The sequence below is a fragment of the Embiotoca jacksoni genome, unplaced genomic scaffold, assembly GCF_022577435.1.
Source record: "Embiotoca jacksoni isolate LCO1_2020_lvr unplaced genomic scaffold, fEmbJac1.0.p SCAF_60, whole genome shotgun sequence".
Lineage (NCBI taxonomy): Eukaryota > Metazoa > Chordata > Actinopteri > Embiotocidae > Embiotoca > Embiotoca jacksoni.
Genome location: NW_027185415.1, coordinates 1,255,633 through 1,279,991, shown reverse-complemented (window position 1 = coordinate 1,279,991; position 24,359 = coordinate 1,255,633). Strand labels below are relative to the sequence as shown.

The 24,359-nt window shown below is 45.9% G+C and overlaps 1 protein-coding gene across 1 annotated transcript in view; it reads left to right on the top strand.

Annotated features, from left to right (window-relative positions):
- The first annotated feature begins 329 nt into the window (after positions 1 to 329).
- LOC138213562 (heterogeneous nuclear ribonucleoprotein L-like) overlaps positions 330 to 24,359 on the top strand; it is a 38,061-nt gene continuing 14,031 nt past the window's right edge. The window contains exons 1-7 of the mRNA XM_069174747.1: positions 330 to 814; positions 14,961 to 15,079; positions 15,634 to 15,743; positions 15,846 to 15,973; positions 16,835 to 16,920; positions 18,158 to 18,254; positions 20,629 to 20,701. Of these exons, the coding sequence (XP_069030848.1) occupies positions 545 to 814; positions 14,961 to 15,079; positions 15,634 to 15,743; positions 15,846 to 15,973; positions 16,835 to 16,920; positions 18,158 to 18,254; positions 20,629 to 20,701 (883 nt within the window). The 5' untranslated portion in view covers positions 330 to 544. The remainder of the gene's footprint in view (positions 815 to 14,960; positions 15,080 to 15,633; positions 15,744 to 15,845; positions 15,974 to 16,834; positions 16,921 to 18,157; positions 18,255 to 20,628; positions 20,702 to 24,359) is intronic.

Below are 24,359 nucleotides of genomic sequence, written 5' to 3'. Positions count from 1 at the left end.
TGATCAAAGAGGTCTCAGCTTCATCTGTCTTTATGATGACCAGGTGAACCAAAGACAATGATCCTTCTCATGATGCAGCAAACACTCACACGTCCCTCTCTGCCTGTCTGTCTCTCTGTCTGTCTCTCTGTCTGTCCCTGTCCTTCGCCCTGAGATGTTCTGTCTTGTCCACCATTCCTCCCTCTGCGCTCCTCTGCAGAGCGTGGACACATATCTGTTGACGCAGCGACATCAGCCAATCACGCGCCATGTCTCCAAGGTGCAGGACCAGATTGACCAATGAGAGAGCAGCACGGGGCGGGACGTTGTCCAGTGCACTCACACCTCCACACAGAGAAAAATCACTGGTGCTGGAGAGCGACAGGAAGACAGACGGGGACTCGGAGCGGAGCTGCAAGACCAGCCAGCGACACGGGGACAGACGCGGACAGAGACACGGAGGCTGCTCAACGACGAGACACCGCGCGAAAACCGTTGGCATGGCCGTGTGAGAGCGAGCAGCCGCAGTCAGTCCCGCTCTCCAACAGGTCCACCAGCCGCGAGCATGTCGACGGCAGAAGGAGCTGGCCAGCGCGAGGAGGGGGAGTACGGAAGGGCGGCGAAGCGGCTGAAAACGGAGGACACGGAGACGGAGACGGAAACGGAGGAGACGGAGGAGCGGGAGGAGCGGGAGGAGAGGGAGGAGAGGGAGGAGGGGGAAGAGGAGCTGGAGGAGGGGGAGGACTCGGACTCCGGCTCGCTGCCCGGTAACGGAGAGGCGGCGACAGATAACCGGGCCCGGTGGAGCGCGAGCCAGTTCGGAGCAGGACGGAGGGTAAGGCGAGCAGAACATTACCTAACGGTACCCTGCGGCACAGCATCACTGCCGCGCGTGTGCGTGTGCGCGCGCCCCCGCGGCCTTTTGCTGCTGCTGTCAGTGCAGAGCTACCTGTCACACGCGCCGCTTCCTGCCTGCACGAGCAGCACGAGGGCCGGAAAATCCATGAATGTGTTTCAGCATCAAAACTAAACCGGATTGAAATCATTTGTGGAATCAGTGAAACGCTGTCTGACGTGAGGTCCAGTTCATTCTGTGGTGCGGTGATCCTGTGGTTCTGCTCAGTTGTCTGGGTTTAAACTTCTTTTGTGACTCTGCAGTGGGGAGCGGGCCTGAAAACCGAGTTCACTGTGAGCTGTGTTGAGTTTCAGATCATCATCATCAGCATCATCAGCATCATCATCATCATCAGTGGGCCACAAACCAGATCCTCTGATGGAGAAACTGTTCCTGTTTGTCTGATGTCTGTGAGTGAAGTCGGGATGTCCAGAACCCGACTGGGCGCTGTAGTTCAGAGGTCACCTTAAAGCCGGTCTGAGATGACGTCCAGCTGGACGAGGACGTCCCTGCTGCAGTTTGTCCCGACCGAAGCTCGGTGGCGTCGATCGTGTCTTGACAGTGTCTTGTGTGCTGCTGTTAGTTTCTAGGTGCTGTTGACTGTATAGACCCAGTAGGACATAGAAGACAGCGACGTTCTGGTTTTACACTTCCTGTGATTTCAGCCTCGTGGCCCGTTTCATGAGCGGAAGTCTGAAAGCTGCACGTTGTGTTGTTGCAGTTTCACAAATGATGGTTGACCGTGCATCCCAGAGGTCTGCACGACCCGCCTGGGGTTGGTTTCATCAGTCAGATCAATATGATTATTATGATTATTATTGAGACCGTGTTGTCCATCGATGTTCTGGCCTGCTGGTTGAGCATTTCGAGGTTCTGCTGACCTCAGTTGTTTTTTTGTTGTTGTTTTTTTTAAACACATTTGTGGCCTTGCTGACGTACCAGAAGTCCAAACTGCTGCTTGTTCTTCATTTATTTTCTGTTGCTCTGCACTCAGCCGGATCCATTATAGCGCACTGAGTGGAGGAAAGGAACAAGGTCGCCTGCTACCAGGAGCACGGCGGGGTCAGTGTGTTATCCAAGGACAGGACACACATTCATCTGACAGCTTTAGTTTTTCAGATGAAGATTTGACTCAGTGGATGAAATAAGAAATCCAACACAGTTACAGATAAAACCAGCGGTTGTAATACCATTTGTTACATTAGGTAGCGGTAGTGAGTCACTGTAGCGTCCCAGCAGTCCGCCTTCAGTTCGGTGTTACATAGAAATATGTCCCCCCGTCAGATTCTGTGTCCGACAGCGTTGGTTCGTTTTAGACATGACGAGTGAAGTGAAGAATATGAGGGCAGCTTACAGACAGAATCGGACGGGGGGACAGATTTCAGTGTAACACCAGCTCTCTCAGTTTCTGTTTGTGTGCTGCTGTTAGTTTCTAGGTGCTGTTGACTGTATAGACCCAGTAGGACATAGATTTTTTTTTTTTAAAGGCCATCAGTTCAGCCTGTAGTTTATATCATACAACAAGTAGTTCTGACCCAGAGATCTGATTGGTCAACGTCCTCAAATCATCACGACATCACATCCTGCTCATCACTACAAATATCACTCCACCTCCTCAATGGGAATATATTTAAAATTTTAAAAAAATTTCCCCTTGGGGATTAATAAAGTAACTACCTAACCTAACCTAGAATTAGAATAGAATATTATATAATATGTAATATAATGTAGTTTCTACTTGTTCTAGATCTATTAAATGACCCATTTGGTGAAGTCGGGTCTCTTTTGGTCCTTTTTGGTCGCTCTGAGCACCCGTACCGTAACACCACGGATAGTCACGCACTTACAGTCCTAGAGGAGGCTAGCTGGACCGGTTTGGTTTGAACACATGACACGGAGCTAAAATGTTAAAAACACATGAGAACATGGATATCTTTGTTCCTCAGATATCTTTGTTCGTCAGATATCTTTGTTCGTCAGATATCTTTGTTCGTCAGATATCTTTGTTCCTCAGATATCTTTGTTCTTCAGATATCTTTGTTCGTCAGATATCTTTGTTCGTCAGATATCTTTGTTCATCAGATATCTTTGTTCGTCAGATATCTTTGTTCCTCAGATATCTTTGTTCCTCAGATATCTTTGTTCGTCAGATATCTTTGTTCCTCAGATATCTTTGTTCTTCAGATATCTTTGTTCCTCAGATATCTTTGTTCATCAGATATCTTTGTTCCTCAGATATCTTTGTTCTTCAGATATCTTTGTTCATCAGATATCTTTGTTCCTCAGATATCTTTGTTCCTCAGATATCTTTGTTCTTCAGATATCTTTGTTCGTCAGATATCTTTGTTCGTCAGATATCTTTGTTCCTCAGATATCTTTGTTCCTCAGATATCTTTGTTCATCAGATATCTTTGTTCATCAGATGTCTTTGTTCATCAGATATCTTTGTTCCAACCAGACTGAGCTAGCTGATCAGTTTAGTGTTTCTATGTTCTGTATTTATTCAGTTGGAGACTAAAAATCCTCTCTGTTGCTAGGGTGGTTGCTAAGGGCCGGACTACTTCCTGGAGTAGGAAACATAGCATACGTTACATAAGAGTCTACTGACGCCACTGATTGTTTTCCAATTGTTAGTCATACCCCGTGTGTTGCCATGGAAACAGATCACGCTAGCAAAAAGTTTAATATTTTGAGAATGAATTGCTCCACAATATGAACACATTTTCATTTGCACTTCAATAATGACCTCAGATATGTGTAATATCGCTTCATTTTAGGTTCAGGGTTTGACACCACCGAAGGCACAGTCAGGGTTGATGCAGGACCAATCAGAGTCTGCGGTGTGAGCCTGTTTCAGATGATGTCATTGAGGTGCATTGTGATTGGTTGAAATGGACGTGGGGGAGATGAAGTGTGAGGTCTCGATGGTATTAGTCACCACTGTTTATCTACAATGTGCAGGTACACTTGGTGGTCGAGGTGACACTTGTTTTATTGGGGTGTCAAAAGATGCAGTGAAAAATCTTTGGTTCTCCTCAACGATGTGCTGCTGGTTTAAATCTGCTGTTTCCTGTGTTTGCTGTGATCTACTGCGCACTACTTTTTATTTATTGTGAATTCGTCAGTCTTTGTTAGATCTGCTCGGCCTGATCTGTACTTTCAGTCAAAGACAAGAAACTCCTCCCACTCTCGACTGTCAGCTGCTTTCAGTGTGTTGGACTGATTTTATTTGATCTTTCAGCATACAGTCCAAACCTCTCTGCATCCTGTCTGCATATATACTACAGAGGGTGATGACGATTCAGGAATCAGAGATGGATGGAGCCTCTTAGTGAAACACTGGTGTTCCCGCCGCAGGAGCAGAAGCTACTCAACTTCTGGGTCGGGGTTAAAAATAGGCGTGCATAGATAGTAATGGCATGAAAGGAGGCCTATTATACTCATTTCCAGATTTTTATTTTGGATTCGGTGACCTCATGCAGCCCTTCAGTTCATCCTCTGTCTGGAACAAGCTGCGTCAGCTCCTGTCGCTTTAAGGCCCGCCTCCCTGAGAGCTCACTGTCCTCTGATTGGATAGAAGAATTGCAGCAGGACATCTCTGGTAAATATCACGCTGCTGCTGCAAATCATGTAAACACATATTTAATTAAAATAGACCAAAGACAACACATCAAATGTTGAAACTGAGAAATGTTTTTGTTTTATGAAAAATATGTGCTTATTTTGAATTTGATGGCAAAGACGATTGGACAGGTTCATGTTTACCGCTGTGCTGCATCGTCTCTTGTTTTTAACAACACTGGTCCCGTTCTTGCCTGATTTAGGATTTCAGCTGCTCAACAGTTCAGGGTCTCCTTTGTTGTATTTTTTGATATTTCATGATGATGAGTCAAATTATTTAAATTGGTGACAGGTCTGGATTACAGGAGGTCAGTTTATCACCCGGACCAGGAAAGAGTCCAGAGGAAGGTGAGACAGCTGTTCAGCGAGTTTACACATGTGATAGCCGCTGATAGCCACCACCTGGATTTGGGTTAAATAGTGTGTTGTTCTGCCGTGTATAAATGAAATGTGTGTGCGTTATGGGCAGTCAGGACTGAAGGGTGGAGGCTGTGGAGACATCATCTTATCCCACACATGAGCAGGTACTCTGTTCACGGTTGTTCACTGCAGAATCAGGTCTGAACACAGACTGTTTATAAAAGAGTTCGTAGCTTCCAGGTCTGAAAAATGGTTCCGATGCAGAAGTTCATTAAACTGCAATACCACCGAGTTCCACTAGAGGTCGGCTACAAAAAGCCTCCGGATCCATAGACTCCCATTCAACTTAATTATCTGTCATTATTTGAAAATAAGCTTAGAAAAAGACGTTTTTGGGGGCGTGTCTGTTTGATTGACAGGCCTGTGGTGCAGTCAGGTTACAGCTATCGGTGGGCGGGACGTAGTATCATCAGGTTCCCAATCAGATCAGTCAGATCCACCGCTGGCTCCTCCCCCAGCTCGTCCAAATATGGTCACTTCCTGCTTCAAACCGCTCCGAACTAACAAGATGGTGACGGACAGAATCTGAACTGGAGGATTCATAACGTTCATGAACCAACAATGACATCACTGATGGTTGATGACATCACTGATGGTTGATGATTGGGTCTGAAGGACTGGTACAAAAAGACAAAGGACAAACTGAAACTCATATGTGGCTAAATGTGTCTATGGTCAGAGAGTGATGCTGTATACTGTGTGTGTGTGTGTGTGTGTGTGTGTGTGTGTGTGTGTGTGTGTGTGTGTGTGTGTATTTTGGTCAGAGATGCGAGCGACTGAGTTATGAAACAAACAACCACAATGAGAAGTAGAAAGATGTAAATTATAGAAATGACTATCTGTCAACCAAACTCTCTGTTCACTCTTTCCTTTCTCACCGTTACACACACACACACGGACGCACACAGAGTAACACACACACACACACACACAGAGTGAAGGTGGTGTCATCTTGCGTGTAATCAGCATTACATGCATGTCGTCTGGTTTCCACACACCGTCATCTCATCATTCGAGGGTGATTAAGAAGATGGACGAGCTGCTTCGGGACGTTTATTATTTACAGTCAGAAGTGTGTTCAGGTCTCATTAAATGAAAGCTGAACTCCGTCACATGTTTCTTCATCACCTTCTTCATCCTCAGTCTCACTGAGATCCTGATGAGTTCTCACACTTACCGTTTCATCATATTCACTCAATGTCATGGCAACCAGAAGCCAGATGTTCTTAACCGCGGTACCCGGGAATCCTGCAGGTCCTGCAGGCCCGCTAACAGCTCATGTTTTATTCACATGTACCACGCAGGACCTTCACACTCGACTTTATTCAGTTTTCTGTGTGGAAGTGAAACGAGTTTCTGTCGCGGCAGCAGCGCTGGATCTAAAACCAGCGACTGAAGCTGAGAGTAGATATGATGTCAGGATAGAGTCTGTCCTCTCACTGATGTCCAAACGCTCTGAGGCACACACACGTTCACACACACACGTTCACACACACACGTTCACACACACGTTCACACACACACGTTCACACACACACGTTCACACACACACGTTCACACACACATGTTCACACACACGTTCACACACACGTTCACACACGTTCACAGATGTTCACACACACGTTCACACACACACGTTCACACACACGTTCACACACACGTTCACAGATGTTCACACACACGTTCACACACACACGTTCACACACACATGTTCACACACACGTTCACACACACGTTCACACACGTTCACACACGTGTTCACACACGTTCACACACACTTTCACACACACGTTCACACACACGTTCACACACACGTTCACACACACGTTCACAGATGTTCACACACACGTTCACACACACGTTCACACACATGTTCACAGATGTTCACACACACGTTCACACGTTCACACACGTTCACACACACGTTCACACACACGTTCACACACGTTCACACACACGTTCACACACGTTCACACACACGTTCACACACGTTCACACACACGCTCACACACGTTCACACACACGTTCACACACACGCTCACACACACGTTCACACACACGCTCACACACACGTTCGCACACGTTCACACACGTGTTCACACACGTTCACACACACGTTCACACGTGTTCACACACGTTCACACACACGTTCACACACGTTCACACACGTGTTCACACACGTTCACACACACGTTCACACACGTGTTCACACACGTTCACACACTTTCACACACACGTTCACACACACGTTCACACACACGTTCACACACACGTTCGCACACGTTCACACACACGTTCACACACACGTTCACACACGTTCACAGATGTTCACACACACGTTCACACACACGTTCACACACGTTCACACACGTTCACACACACGTTCACACACGTTCACACGTTCACACACACGTTCACACACCGTTCACACGTTCACACACACGTTCACACACCGTTCACACACACGTTCACACACGTTCACACGTTCACACACACGTTCACACACCGTTCACACGTTCACACACACGTTCACACACCGTTCACACACACGTTCACACACCGTTCACACGTTCACACACACGTTCACACATACGTTCACACACACGTTCACACACGTTCACACACACGTTCACACACACGCTCACACACGTTCACACACACGTTCACACACACGCTCGCACACACGTTCACACACGTTCACACACGCTCACACACTCTCACACGTTCACACACACGTTCACACACGTTCACACACGTGTTCACACACGTGTTCACACACGTTCACACACACGTTCGCACACGTTCACACACACGTTCACACGTTCACACACACGTTCACACGTTCACACACACGTTCACACACGTTCACAGATGTTCACACACACGTTCACACACACGTTCACACATGTTCACAGATGTTCACACACACGTTCACACACACGTTCACACACGTTCACACGTTCACACACACCGTTCACACGTTCACACACACGTTCACACACACGTTCACACACACGTTCGCACACGTTCGCACACGTTCGCACACACACGTTCACACATGGTCACAGATGTTCACACACACGTTCACACACACGTTCACACACGTTCACACACGTTCACACACACGTTCACACACCGTTCACACACACGTTCACACACCGTTCACACGTTCACACACACGTTCACACATGTTCACACACACGTTCACACACGTTCACACACGTTCACACACACGTTCACACGTTCACACACACGTTCACACACACGTTCACACACATGTTCACTGTAGCTTGAGTTGTTAAAACAAAGTTTGAATTATCCAACTGTGGCTCCAAACTGAGATCGAGGTCAGTGGGAGTCGCTGATCGCTGCGCTGCCGTCTGCAGCATGTGAACACTTCCTGTGTAACCTGGTTTCTCGTGTGCACATAAATGCACCGCACCAGTCGTGTTAGCAGCTGGCAGCGTCGCTGGCAGACGGCGTCTACTCCCACGCTCTGGTCTACCGGCAGCTCGTTAGCCTGCACCTGTAGCCAGAACACCTAACGGTGCTGAAGTCCTCTGTTTTCAACACAACTGCAGACAAAACTTTAACCCGCAGTTTCTGACACTTTGAACACCGTGAGACCTCCTTCAGCCGGCTCAGCCGCTGTCACTCAAACACATCCTGTAGCAGCCAAAATCAGTTTGTATTTTAAAATCCTGTTTTGGTGTTGATTTATCCTCAAAGATAAGAAGAATGATATCTTTCCTCTGATTATGTCTTCTATATTTGGCAAAAGAAGTTTCAAACTGTGATATTTGGTTCCAGTTTTGTTGCCGAGGTTACGGTCAAACGAAATTAAAAACCTTCAGACATTTACATTTCCCAACTTAAGTTTTAGGAATAAGTTTAAACTTTTTCTTTATTTTGAGAACAAATGAAATTCTAATTCTCTCAGTTATCTGTTTCTGTCTATTTACCCACAATAAACAATGCAGAATATCTGAGTGGTGAACTACGAGGAGAGATTAGTGGGTTAGTGAGGTATGTTGAGACTAATGGGTTGTCAGTGTCACCAAGGTGGCTCTCTATTAACTTGGCTAGATCACCATGGTAACTGATGCTGCAAACTTAACCTGGTCCAGAGAAGGTTATGTTGGAGATATCGGATCAAAACGTAAGAAAGTACTGACTACTGACCAATCAGAACTCTCTGAAAAATGACATCACCAATCAGAGAAGATCCAGTGGAGCTCAGTTTGCGGAGTGAGACAGTCCTCTGGAGTGAGACGGTCCTCTGTGGAGTGAGACGGTCCTCTGTGGAGTGAGATGGTCTTCTGTGGAGTGAGACGGTCCTCTGTGGAGTGAGACGGTCTTCTGTGGAGTGAGACGGTCCTCTGTGGAGTGAGACGGTCCTCTGTGGAGTGAGACGGTCCTCTGTGGAGTGAGACGGTCCTCTGCGGGGGGCAGAGTGTTCAGAGACAAATCTCTGTTTCCTGGTGATTTTTATGAGGTACCGATTACCATCATTGTGTTTTTTACTGATATCCTACAACAGACTGACTGATGAACTAAATCACTGCACGTGTACTTATAAGATCTGACAGTAAACCTACCGACCGCTTTGAATTATGATTTTATATTTATTTATTATTTGCTCCTCGGCCCGTTTGACTCCTCCGGGGCTGCAGCTCAAATGATGAGACTAAAATGTCCATACACATCATGAGAATACATCTAATAATACATTAATGTCATGAAATATGTACGTGTAATTAGTCCGATCTTCCTGTGTACTTATGGTCAGGTGATATTATCAGTCTTTCAACTTCAGCGGTGATTTTTTTTACACATCCTTCATCATTTAGGAGCTGCAGCTTTTGCTCCTCGTTTATAAAATATGTGTCTCTGCTGTCAGAACTGTTGTCCATGTTCATGATTGGTCAGACGCTGCAAACGCCTCCTCTTTTATGTGAACGCGTTCAGAGCCGAAGGCAGAAAGAGTTGAAAACCACCGTGGTGGTCGCGATTCTCTCTGACTGAGAGCTTCTGCTTTGTCGAGCAGCTCAGACAAAGAAAGCCTGAGTATGTTGAACTCGCTTCATCGTACAGCCCTCAGGTCCTATGCTGGCTTTCAGACAGATCATCATCATCATCATCATGTTTATTTACTCAGTATGGGGGGTGAAAGAAGTGCAGTTTGGATATGAAAGGATTTATTGTGTTTCTTTATGAGCACGACAACATGAATAATTGTCAGTAATAACTAACAGATGAAGCATTAAAATGAGGCGTGTTGTGGCCACTCCTCCTTCATCACATCTCTGGACGTGTTTATCCGTGTCATGTATGTGTTTATATATAGACCAGGGAGGTTTGAATCCGATCACAAGTGGTGATGTATTTTTATGCCTGATGTAAACAGGCCCTTTGATTGGTCTCTTGATGATGTAATTTCAGTATTTGACCCGAACACAACGCGGCCTGTTTGTTCTGGACGAGAGCGCAGCCCTCCAGGAACGCTTTAGTTCCTGCAGCCGGGGAATTATAGTGTGAGTTGTTTGTGTTAATGTGGGAGCTGATGACTCAGAGCAGGACTTCACTCGTCAGGCTGAGAGCGGTGAGAAGATGGCGGCTGTTCAGTGGGTGTTCTGCAGGCTGCAGCACACAGAGACGTGGTGTTTTTCAGACTGCACCGCTGCCTCTCATCAGGAAGAGATTTTAGAAGAGAGAGGAACTCAAAGAGAAACATCATTTGAAGCTACAGTTAAAAAAAAACAAAAAAAACTGACAGGATAGAAGGACTGAAGAGTGAACCAGAGCTCTCAAGGAGAACACTGCACCACTGTGTACTACACTGAACATTACTGCAGGTCAGGAAGTAGTTCTGATCCAGAGATCTGATTGGTCAACGTACTCATGACATCACATCCTGCTCATCACTACAAATATCCCTCCACCTCCTCAATGGGAATATAGAATTAAAATAGAATTTCATATATTATGTAATAATATTGAAGTGTAGTTTCTACTTGTTCTAGATCTATTAAATGACCCATTTGGTGAAGTCGGGTCTCTTTTGGTCCTTTTTGGTCGCTCTGAGCACCCGTACCGTAACACCACGGATAGTCACGCACTTACAATCCTAGAGGAGGCTAGCTGGACCGGTTTGGTTTGAACACATGACACGGAGCTAAAATGTTAAAAACACATGAGTCCATGGATATCTTTGTTCATCAGATATCTTTGTTCATCAGATATCTTTGTTCACCAGATATCTTTGTTCGCCAGATATCTTTGTTCATCAGATATCTTTGTTCATCAGATATCTTTGTTCATCAGATATCTTTGTTCACCAGATATCTTTGTTCACCAGATATCTTTGTTCATCAGATATCTTTGTTCCAACCAGACTGAGCTAGCTGATCAGTTTAGTGTTTCTATGTTCTGTATTTATTTAGTTGGAGACTAGAAATCCTCTCTGTTGCTAGGTGGTTGCTAAGGGTCCGATTACTTCCTGGAATAGTAAACATTACTTATGTTACATAAGAGTCTACTGACGCCACTGATTGTTTTCCAGTTGTTAGTTGTAGCCCATGTGTTGCCATGGAAACAGATCACACAAACCAAAAGTTTGATATTTTGCGAGTGAATTGTCCGACAATATGAACACATTTAGATTACGTATTTTATCTAGTTGGTAACTTGTTGTATAATCACAGCATCACACTGGAGCGTATTTTAACGTCATTATTGGGACGACAGAGATGTTTACGGGCCGCAGCGCTGACCGTGTCCCTGTCAATAATGAAGTTAAAACATCCTCGAGTGTAATATTGCTTAAGTAATGTGCAGAATTATCTGTACCTTGGATGTACTGTATTTATACGTGATACAGACAGCAGAGCAGCGAGGTGCTGTTGGATCTGCAGGTGACGGAGGAGGTCTGATGTTTGTGTAGTCTGAAGCTACCGCAGTGGTCCTGATGAGCGTATTCAGTTTGTTCCTGTCACTGGTTCTGATGCTGCGGGCCAGAACACACACACACACACACACACACACACACACACACACACACACACACACACACACACATACCACATGCACACACACACACACACACACACACACACACACACATAACACATGCACACACACACACACACACACACACACACACACACACACACACACACACACACACACACACACACACACACACACATACCACATGCACACACACACACACACACACACTGGTCGGAGATCCACCGTGTCCCCTCCTCTTATTGCATCTCCAGTCGAGTCTGTTGTCCCGGTAACCGTGTCCTCCACCACCTCCACAGAAACAGGTGGATTTTGTCTCCCGATGGCACAAAGTTGAAGCTCATGATGACGTCACTGACTCCAATCTGAGTAGTTCGATTCAATTCAACTTTATTTATATAGCGCCAAATCACAACATAGGTTATTTCATGGCACTTAACACATTAACGTAGTTCGCTGGTGAATTCCAGCCAGTTCTGAGAGGAGCTCATCTCAGGGGTGAGATGCTTACGGGCCACCGGCCTGTAGTCTCTGAGGAAGATGGAGATGAATTATTCTGCACTGGATCTATGCAGGATGCGTCCCACCGCACCAGAACCGTCTGCTGACTCAGGACAGAGGAGCTGTAGAACCTCATGGAGCCGGTCAGCGCCGAGCTTCAGGACTCCCCAGAGGACAGGACAACATGGAGGAAAATACTGCAGAACAAACAGACAGTGAAGTCTTTGTGTTTCACTCTGTGTCAGATTTTGGACTGACGGTTCTTTTCTGGTTGCAGGTTTTGTCGGATGATGTTTGATCTCACATTTAAAAAGCATCTGAACAGCAGCGGTTGTATTTTGCTGCAGTAGAAAAGTTATTTCAGTCCACCAGACCGTCAGTGATGCTGGGTGTGTTCAGAGGAGCATTTTAATTTTATTAAAGACCATCGTGATGTGATTTGCGTAACACATCCAGAACCCACACTCTCTCAGCCTGATGGATAAACATTACATACACATTCATGAATACAGCAGGACGCAGACCAGGACGTATTTATCCTACTGGAGGAAATGAATAGATCTATTAATCCCCTTGAAGCAGCAGCATATCCTCTTATTTACTAAATCAAATCTATGGAAGATGTAATGGACCTGGTGTGGAAGTGTTTCCTGTTGCAGATGGTGTTGTCCTCTTTAAAGCTGCACGGTGGACACGTGTCCTGAAGAACGAGGACACAGTCTGGAAGGTAGCCGTCTGTCAAGAGACAAACGTTCCTCTCATGTCCTGTTTTTCCTCCCTGAACACTTCGATGAGCCGAACGCTGCTATAAATAGATGAAGAGGAATGTCAGTGTGAAGGGAGGAGAGAGGGGTGGGGGGGGGGGGGGGGGGGGGGGTTGAGAGAGAGCCAGACACAACAGAGGGACGAGATTCAGGTTGGACAGAGATGGACTGACTGAGGGACAAGAGGACAAGAGTTTACAGGAGTGTTCACTCAGATTCCCTCACATGTCCTCAGCCTGTCTGTCTGTCTTTCTGTCCCTGTCTGTCTCTCTGTTCTTGTTTTCTGTCCATCTTTCTGTCCGTCTCTGTCTCTGTCCATCTGTGTCTTTGTTTGTGTCCCTGTCTGTCTTTCTGTCGTCTGTCCCTCTTTCTGTCTGTCTCTTTGTCTCTGTCTGTCTCTCTGTCCTGACTCTTTGTCCTTAATAATATTATAATAATAACCAACAGTTAAAAGCATCATTGTGGGTTTTTTTCCCGCCCTTCTCTGACTTCCTGCCTGTTGTCGATGTTTTTTAATTTATTCAATCTGAAAGATTTAAAAAACGACTTCAAACTTCTCCTGATTAATTTTCTCTCAGACAGACGTGAAATGTTTTCAGAGTGAATGAGTGCAGCTGACTGATGAAGTCGGTTTCAGACTGGTCCTTCAGACTCCCAGCAGCAGTCTAGCAGCTCGCTGCAGCACAAATAACACGAGACACCAGAGTGGAAGACGGTTTTCTGAAGCTGTCCTCCAACACCCTGTCGTTCCTGTCGGGACGTTCACTCGGGCGTCTTTACGTCTGCTCATTTCTGTCTGCGAGAAGCTGCTGTTCATGTTCCACATTATTGATCCTGAAGTGAGCTGCAGCGTCGTCCTGCTGCTTCAGACAGGAGGAGGACTGTGAAGGGATGCAGGTGTTCAGCAGTGATCCTCAGGACGTGTTTTCAGGGTTTAATATGTAAAAGGATGCTCCTAATTATAAGAGTCCAAATCAAAGGATTCAAACTAACATGCTATTTCTAACTCCACCCACTCATCCACCAGCCTGGAGGTATCTCACCTGTCAGCCTCGTCTCCATGATGTCAGCAGAAACAGAGTTTGACCCAAAATCAAATGTTTCTCTGCTCCAGTTTCAGGTCTGTGGCGACATCACAAATGTTCCCGTCTCAGTGGTCACGTTAACGTGTTGAACTCGGGTGGTTGTTGCTTCCTGCTGCTCTGCGTTCATCACTGAGCTGAACTATTAGAGCAACCTTCGTACACAAACACGTGTTGTTTTTCAGTGTTTGTTGAGCTTTTGGACACATTTAATCGTCTCTGGTGGAAGTGTGGAAAATCAAATGATGAACGAAGGCGGTGAGACATCAGCAGCTCGAATATACTTTCACCAGACATGAAGAGTTCATTTCACCTGCTCTTCAGTCTTCAGTGTTGAAGTGTGTGACGGTCTCCTCACCTGACAGTGACTGCAGCAGAAACAAAACCGTGGGGGTGGGGTGGGGTGGGGTGGGGTGGGGGGTTGTTGTTTCTGCTCCTGGTGAGAACATGAAGAATTGACCGTTCCACTTTCAGCAGCAGCTCTCTGTGTGTGTTGGTTTATCAGATGTAGATTCACTGCACAGCGTTATCTGATGCTCTGAGACAGGAAATGACACATCCTGACACTGCAGCCTCAGAGATCTGCAAGGTGGCCCGTGAGCACGCTCACATGTGTGTGTGTGTGTGTGTGTGTGTGTGTGTGTGTGTGTGTGTGTGTGTGTGTTGCAGGATAACGGCGAAGACTCCCATCGTATCTCTCCCAGTCCGGTGGTTCACGTCCGGGGTCTGTGTGAGGCCGTGGTGGAGGCCGACCTGATCGACGCCCTCGACAAGTTTGGATCCATATGGTGAGGAAGCAATTCACGCCTACGAGCACCCGGACACAGGGAGGGAAGAGCTGCACACGGCACACAGAAAGAACCCAGCAGACCCACCGCAGACGCTCCTGCTGTGAGGGCACGGTGCTCCAACGTGAACAAATATTTCTGATGCGGTTAAAAGTGTAGCTGCATGAAGACACTGGTGCGTCGAAGTGCAGTGAGCCTCGGCAGCGTTCGTGTAAAGAGAGTAACAGATGCTGAATAATTGAAGGAAACATTTGGTGATACTGCAGTTTCCACTCTAAACAAATCCCCCTCCATTATTTATACACTGCCTGCACGGTGCAGGATTCATTAACGTCACGTTCACCTGGATGGAGCTGCTCACAAAAAGCAACGACACTCAGACACACACACATGAACACAGGTGGTTCTTGTTGCACTGATTTATCAGGTTCTTTAAGGACTCACTCAGTTTTGTCCTTCATGTCTTCTGTGTTTCACTGAAAGAAGGGACATGTCTTCAAACTCCTCCAGGTGAGGTCCATGTGTCTCACCCATGTGTGTGTGTGTGTCCTCAGTTATGTGATGATGATGCCGTTCAAGCGTCAGGCGTTGGTGGAGTTCTCTGCGGTGGAGAGCGCTGACCGCTGCGTGTCCTGCGGAGCGAAGGAGCCCGTCTACATCGCAGGTTTGATTCACCGTCCACACTTACTGATGACATCAGCTGGTAACACGGGCTGTTACTGTATGTAGCACACTGAATCTGTTCACGTGTTCACGTGTTCATCAGGCCAGCAGGCGTACTTTAACTACTCCACCTCCAAGAGAATCACCAGGCCGACCAACGCTGACAACCCCAACAGTGGCAACAAGGTCCTCCTGCTGTCCATACAGAACCCCCTCTACCCCATCACCACGGTAACACACACAACCACACACACATATATGCCTAAAAATACACACACACGTGTACAGATATACACAGACACAGACAAAAATACACACACGCACATACAAACACATATACACACACATACAAATATGTACAAACACGAACACACACAGACACAAAACATGTAAATACACACACACACACACACCTATACACACGCATGCACATAAAGATACACACACACATACACAGACAAAAATACACACACACACACGTGTACATTTAAGAACAAATGTATAAACACATGCACATAAACATATACACACATTCAAACACACACACATCAGACTCTGTGTTCTTTGTCTGAAATGTAAAATGTAAACTATCTTCCATCAGTGATGGAGGACACGAGGCCGAAAGTTTAATACTAGCTGCTGCTCAGGAATGTCAGCCAATCAGCTGGTCCTGATGACAGGGTTACCGGGGAAACCGCAACATAAACAAATGGTTGAAGAAGGGCTCTGAACTGAGCGGCTCATTGTAGCTTCTTTAAAAGTGTTTGCTCGGCAAAAAAAAAATCCAAAATGATCCAAAATTTAGTTTGTCAGAACTCCCTCTTTGTCACAGGGACGTTTTTCATATAAACAAAGTGTGAATCTGTCCAATGTGTTGACCAGAATCCATCAGGCTGATGATGATGGTTTTGTTTATTATAATTTCAACCTGTCTGTCAGTTTGAAGATGGAACAGCATGAAGATCTGTCCGACCTCTACAGAACCTTCACGGTGTTCATACGATGCTCGGTGACCTCTGACCTGCGGGTTCAGAGCATTTTAATTGGAGGTGCTGAATGTTGACTCTCTGTCTTCTGTCCCTGCTGCTGCAGGACGTCCTATACACCGTGTGCAACCCCATCGGCAGCGTGCTGAGGATCGTCATCTTCAAACGAAATGGGATCCAGGCCATGGTGGAGTATCCTCTCTGAACAGGTGTGTGTGTGTGTGTGTGTGTGTGTGTGTGTGTGTGTGTGTGTGTGTGTGTGTGTGTGTTCTCAGGTGGAGCCACGCTGCCTCTCCGGCTGGTTGCTGGTGTCCATCTGGTCCTCCTCCTCCTTATCCTCCTCATCCCCGTCCTCCTCCTCGTCCTCCTCGTCCCTGTCCTCCTCGTCCTCCTCCCCCCCGTCCCCGTCCTCCTCCTCGCCCTCCTCGCCCTCCTCGCCCCCGTCCTCCTCGACCTCCTCCTCCTCCCCCTGTCCCCATCCTCCTCCTTGCCCCCGTCCTCCTCCTCCTCCTCGCCCTCCTCGTCCCTGTCCTCCCCCTCCTCCTCCTCCGTCCTCCTCCTCCTCCTCGCCCTCCTCGCCCCCATCCTCCTCAACCTCCTCCTCCTCCTCCTCCCTGTGTTCATCCCTGTCACAGTTCTTCTCTGTTGTTGAATAAACTCCCCGCTGCAGACTCGCTGAGCATCATCTTCCTTTTCAGACATTTAAAAGAGAGCTGCTGAATTCTGCAGGTTTTCAACTGAGTGTGAGTTTAATTGACGGACAGGTAAAAGTGCAACAAAAGCCCAAAACTACATTATTAACAGGCAAACGTCGACCATAAACTTCAGAAAATCAGGCCGTGGTTGAATCTGCCGACGTTGGTTAGGAGGTAGTAAGAAGCTCTGCAGCTGATCATGTTGGTCGTCCTGACGGAGCAGCAGCTCTCTGCACCGCTGCACCTCCACATCCTCCTCAGAGGAGTTTTTTTTTTTTTTTTTTATATATATTTCACTTTATTAATCCCCGAGAGAAAATGTCTTCACTACAGCAGGGGGGCTCTCAGGGGGGAGCTGCTGCAGCAGGCTGCCACTAGCGCGGCGCCAGGTAACCTGACCTGGGGTGCATGTTTTTGGATGATGGGAGGAAGCCGGAGAACCCGGAGAGAACCCACGCAAGCACAGGGAGAACATGCAAACTCCGCACAGAAAGGACCAGGACCGGATTCGAACCCGGAACCTTTTTGCTGTGAGGTGACAGTGCTAACCACTGCACCACCGTGCCGCCCTAATTTGTTCACAAACTGAAGAACTGAGAACACCTCCCTCCCCTGCTCCCCCAGTTTGAATTCAATTATTCTGCATTTCCTCAGGCAGAAGCATCTGTGTAACGTGTTGTGTGTGTCTGTGTGTCGGACTGTGTGGCGTTCTCTCCTTAACTCCGCCCCTCCAGGTTTGACTCGGTTCAGTGTGCTCAGAAGGCCAAAGCAGCTCTGAACGGAGCTGACATCTACGCCGGCTGCTGCACTCTCAAGATCGAATATGCACGGGTAAGAGTCAGCGGACACATCGGCAGCAGCAGCCTGATGTCAAAACACACACTGTTCTTTAAGACTGCCGTGAACGTCTTTCCTTCCACTGAATATCTTACTGAGCGGTTCAGCTCGACTCTTTTTCCTCTTTCTGACACTACAAACAGGAAAAAAAAACACTGCACATAAAATGACTTAAATGTTAAACAAAACCAAACAACTGTGAGATTTGTTGGTTTTTCCACATGTTAAAGTAAGAAGAACGAGTGTCAGGCGGTCAGACCTGCAGCGGTACCTTCAGGTGCTCTCAGTGATGTGTTAAAGGGATGTTCCCTGGATGAAGACATGTGATGAGTGTAATGTAGTGCAGCTGTAACCCTGCAGTGAGGAGCAGTGATGAGACGTGTCTGAGGACAGGGTTAATGAATGTCACAGAGCAGTGATGAGATGTGGACTGAAAGCCCTGCGAGCCTTCAGCGCAGCAGGGTGACCTGCTCTAAGTTCTCATCTGCTTTACTGGAGTTTCTATCAGTGTCATGCTCGTCTTATAATGAAGCACAATTCAAACGACCAGCGTCATGAATGTGTTTCAAAGAAGTTCAATTCTGAAATCCATCTAACATGAAAGTTTTATCTTTTGTTTCATCGGAGGGTCCTCACAAAAAGAAACGAAAAATGAAAACTGCCTCGACCTTAAACAACAACTTCCTGTGTCATGGTGCCACATCGACCCGATTTTATGTCATTGTGATGAACCAGCTCAAAGGGGCACGTGAAAGTATGCAAAATGTAATTTCCTGTTGCCAGCAGGAGGCGCTATAACTATGAAAGAATATTACCACGCAGATATCTTCAGGGCGGGACTTTTATCAATCACATAAAGTTAGACAAAGATCGGATAATGTACATCAAAATGACAGCAACTTGTAGTTTCATGGCGAGACACTCAAAATGGCCGCCACGGACACCGTTCAAAAAGTTCAGAACCTTTGAATAACTTCTCATCCCACATTTCATAAGACTGCACCGGCCAAATTCCAAGTCAGTCCGATAAATTCTGTAGGAGTTCGTTAAAGTACAAACACGTGCAAATCGGCAAAATTGACTTAATTCAAAATGGCCGACTTCCTGTTGAGTTGAGGACTTTTTTGTAGATCTTGGTATGATATACTTGCTCCAAATTTGGTGCATGTGGGAGAAAGTAGCCGCATAGGGGGAAGTTTAGGGGGTGCAAGCGAGCAATTTGGTCACGCCCACACGCAAAACCTAAAGAAGTCGGAAATTGTTTTACCAGGACTCACACCTGTTCCAAGTTTCACAAGTTTTTTTAGAATGCTAAAGCTGTCGGTGGGCGGGACGTAGTATCGTCAGGTTTCCAATCAGATCAGTCAGATCCACCGCTGGCTCCTCCCCCAGCTCGTCCAAATATGGTCACTTCCTGCTCCAAACCGCTCCGAACTAACAAAGATGGTGACGGACAGAATCTGAACTGGAGGATTCATAACGTTCACAAACCAACGATGACATCACTGATGGTTGATGACATCACTGATGGTTGATGGTTGGTACCAGCTGAAGGATGAGTTTCACATACTCATACATATGTGTGACTGTGATGCGTCGGTGAAAGTCGGGCTAAATGAAATACGAAAAACTAAAATGTATTAATTAATGAGATTCTATCAAATCTGTGCAGATGACATATTATTTTAAACCAATATTCTCACTGAGATCAAAATGTCTTTTTGAAGAGAGATCAGCTTCATATAAAGACAAACAACTTTTCACTGCAGCCTTTTAAAACGTCTGCCATGAAGATGTCACGTGGCACTCAGGGATCTGGAGCATTTTATTTTGAAATTTTATGAGAGCTGTTTGTTTAGTTTCTATTTAGAGAATTATTGTGTTTAAACATGGAGTCATGATGAATATCCAGTGACCTGACTCTACTGAAAGACATCATCATCATCAGTTTTTTGCAGTAGAGTTTTATAGATACACATTTATTCATACATTATATGTTTATTTACAAACGATGAGATGTGCAACTCCCTTCTGGGGAGGGCTGCATACATTATATCATTATAATTATAATTAATCAGTAGCAGACAGTTTGTTAATCAGGTGTTCGACGTGAGTCTTTAATCCACCCACAGACCTGCTGTACATGCATGTTGGGTTTCCTTTGTTCCCTTTCAAAATAAAACGTGTAGTTTTGATTCTAACAAGCTTACGTTGAAGAACATGAAGCAGACTGAAGGTTTGAAAATGTCACACAAAGAGAAGGAATTTAAAATCATATGTCCATAAAGCAGTGTGTAGTGGCAGAGATGATATTATCTATGTCCCTGATTCAGTTAACTGAAATATTGTGTGATGTTTGTGTCGACAGCCAACACGTCTGAACGTGATAAAGAATGACAACGAGAGCTGGGACTACACCAAGCCATACCTGGTCAGACGAGGTAAGACTGTTTCTCTGTTATCTTTCTTTCACTGTCGTGTCAGTGAGACATCCCGACTGTTCGGGGTGACCCTGTGGAAGGTAGGCCTCTGTTTCCTGTCTGAGTCCTCTGTGGAGGCTCCTCCCCCTCCTCCTTACACCAGTAGATGAAACGGCCTCAGTTCTCACAGGCGTCTGTGAAACTGCGTCCAGATCTTCAGACGGTGGATTAGCAGCGTAGTCATAAACAGTTTGGACCACAGACCTCCATCGCACCAAGACTCCTGCGCCTCCCGCCTCTCCATCTCCAATCTACACGCTCACACCAGCCAATCAGGGGCCTCTCACAAGCCTGCACCTCCACCTCCCGCGGGGGGAGAGAGAGAGAGAGAAACGTTGAGGGAGAGAACAGAGACAGAGGGATGGACGTCAGGCTGACCATGCACAGCAGCTTTCTCCCATCTTCACCTTCGCAGACAAACAGAAAGAGAGCGAGGACAGAGCCGGATCTCACTCCTGCTGACCGCCATGCAGCTGCTGCTTCAACATGCCCAGGAGGCCTCGGCCAGCTCTCTCTGCGGGACTCCGGTAGCGCTTCCTTCTCTCTATCTGCTCCACCGCCTGTTTAATTTTCCTCCTCAGTCTGGAGAAGTAGTCACACATGGCCTGAAGTCTGGTCCACACACTGCCGACGCTCCTCAGAGCCTCTGGATTCCAAAACTTCTAAAGATGAGCTCAAACTAACTTTTTAAAAATCTGACTCAGACATTTGAAACGGCTCGACAAGCTCTGGCTGTGTGAATCTACAGTTAATGTCCAAACTCTGCCCTCTGTCACTTTACTCCTCCGGCGTCAGGGCTGTCACAACATCTGATTTTACTCTAAACCACATGTTCATATTAAGTCTAATCTACATTAAACACGACACGGGCTTCTGTGCAGGTGCAGAACAAAGTGCAGCGTAAAGCTCAGCGGTCTCATTTATCACCGTTACGCAAGAAACGGGCCTGAAAGAGGCGAACGTCGCTCCCCACGCCAAATCTGGATTTATAAAAACTCATTTAACGGGAAAATGTGGCACCTGAAAGCAAACTGTGACTCCGTACGTATGTTTGTAGACAGACGATGAGGTGGTGGACTGAAGCCAGATTGTAGAAATGAAACGTGACGGACATCTTGATACGAATAACGAAGTCTCTCACATTTAATGTCACTTCACATCTTATTTGGACGCGAGTCCACTTTATCATTAACATCCAGAACAGCAGGATCAGTTCGGCTCGTCACCTTTAATTATTCCATCAGCAACTTTATACGGTAAATAATAGAAGCAAATCTAAATCTCACATTTTTCTTTTCACCGCGTTAACAAGGCAAACTGATCATCATCATCATCATCATCATCTGTAACAAATACAAGATGACATCAAACAGCATCAGGCTAAAGAACTGCAGAACAGAGTCAGTTTTTAATATTTTCTCATAGTTGACTGCAGTTGTTGTGGAGAAGTTCTTCCACTGCGTCGTCATGGAGACGTCGCGGTGGAACTTCTATCACTGCAACGTGTTTTCTTTAGTTTGTGACCAGCGAACAATCTGAGCTTCACATCGTCCACCTCGTCCACAAACACCTCGACTCTGTCGGAGAAAGAACCGCCGACCCACACGGATCGTTTTAGAGGCATCGACCTTCATAACGTGTTGAAGGAGGACATGAGGCGGATCTACGTAGCGCACATTTCCACCTGGATTATGATTTATAAAAGGAACATTGCGTGCAGGTGTGCGTGCGCACGGTTTTATAAATCGGAATGTTTTTATTGCGCAAGCCATTTTCTGCTTTTGTGCGCACGTACACTTTTAGTGTGGATCGTACACACTGTTTTATAAATGAGGCTCCAGTTTAGTACAAAAACCAGATGCTAACTTTGCTGTTTTGTGAAACTGAGACGTGCTGATGGGAATGAAAAAGCTCGTGTCGTCACACTTCAAACATGTAACAACAGTCTTAAACCGAGACTGAGAGAGTGTAAACCAAAAAAAAACATCTTAATAAGGTCTGAACTGACTTTTTAGTCTAAATTAATGAGTTAAACTGATTAAAGATGAAATCTATGAATGCACCATAAGTCCAGTTTGTAAAGTGAGTTTTTCTCGTGTGAACATTGGGATGCTGATGAAAGTCAGAGTTGTGACACCTCCTGATGACAGTAGCTGTACAGTCAGACGTGCATGTGACCGGTGAGCTGTTGAACGCAGCGCTGCCTCTGTAACACCGTCCTGTGTACAGTGAACTCTACTGATGCTGCTCTCTCTGTACTGTATGTGGTGTGTAGATCAGGACTCTCTCTGAAAGCTGTTGAACTGTATGATGGGATGGATGTTGGGATCCGTTCATTAATTAGTTCAATCAACTCCAGAAATTAGATTAACTTCATGGATGATAAATATCAAACATTTAAAGCTTCTTTATAGTCAACCTATTTTAAAATGGTGACTGATAATAAAACCCTGTCCTGCTGCCAGTGAGGCTGAGGATGATGATGATGATGATGCTCAGGATACCGGTCCAGATAACTCGGGCCCAGACCAGCACATTATTTTCTGTGGGTAGATCATTAAGCATTATTTTATAGTAGTTCTGGTGAGGCCTCATGTGTTTACCAGCGGTGAACATGTTAATATTTAATGAACAGATTATCTGTAAATTCACATTTATGATTTTAATTGGGCATGACCCATGTGACCCTATGACCTTTGCCTTGGTGCCACCCTCTGAATAAGCCTGACATATTTACGGTGGACATTATAATGAACATGCAGGGGTCACTAATGACACCTTAAAGCGCCTCGTTTAAAAGGGATCGATGGAGTTATTGATCGCATAGTGAACCGGTCCCAACTCTGTCATCTGACGTGTTCCCTGAATGAACACGTACCTGCAGCGTTACATGTTTTCATGGAGGCACATTGCAGTGACGCACACTGGGACAAGTCCTGACTCGGCATCGTTATGGTCGGTGATTTAATACACCGGTCGTTTCTACTTTTAACAAGTATGAATATATGATATTCTACAAACCTGAAAAGTAAGATAATATAACGGTGTAGAGTTAGAAAGTCGTGGGCTCATCAGACCTCTGCAGCCGGCTCCTCATCTCTGCTGCAGGTCACACGCCTAAATCTCTGACTGGATGTTCGCATTGCATTCTGGGTAATGCCGGTGCCAAGTTATAACAATGAAGAGGGAAGTGTAGAATACAAAAGTTAATATATCTGATTCAGCAGCATCATGTCCAGCAGTGTTGTCGATTCCAAGTATGTTTAATGATAATATTTTATTTGTTTAATGATAGTATTTTATTTAGAGACTTTTAATGATAATATTTTATTTGTTTGCTTGAGGCCAAGTGAACGATTGTGTAACATTTGAAGAAATCCCCTCCAGGCGTTCCTTAGAAAACCCTATGTTCATGAGAAATTGTCACATTCTGGTCATAGTAAGTTTGACCTTTGACCTCCCAATATAATATAATCAGTTCATTATTGGTACCAAGTGAATCATTTTGCCAAGTTTGAAGAAATTATCTTGAGGCATTCTTGAGATATCGTGCTCTCGATGATGAGATGGACAGATAAAACCAAACTGAAAGAAAAGGTTCAGGTGCAGACGGAGGAGA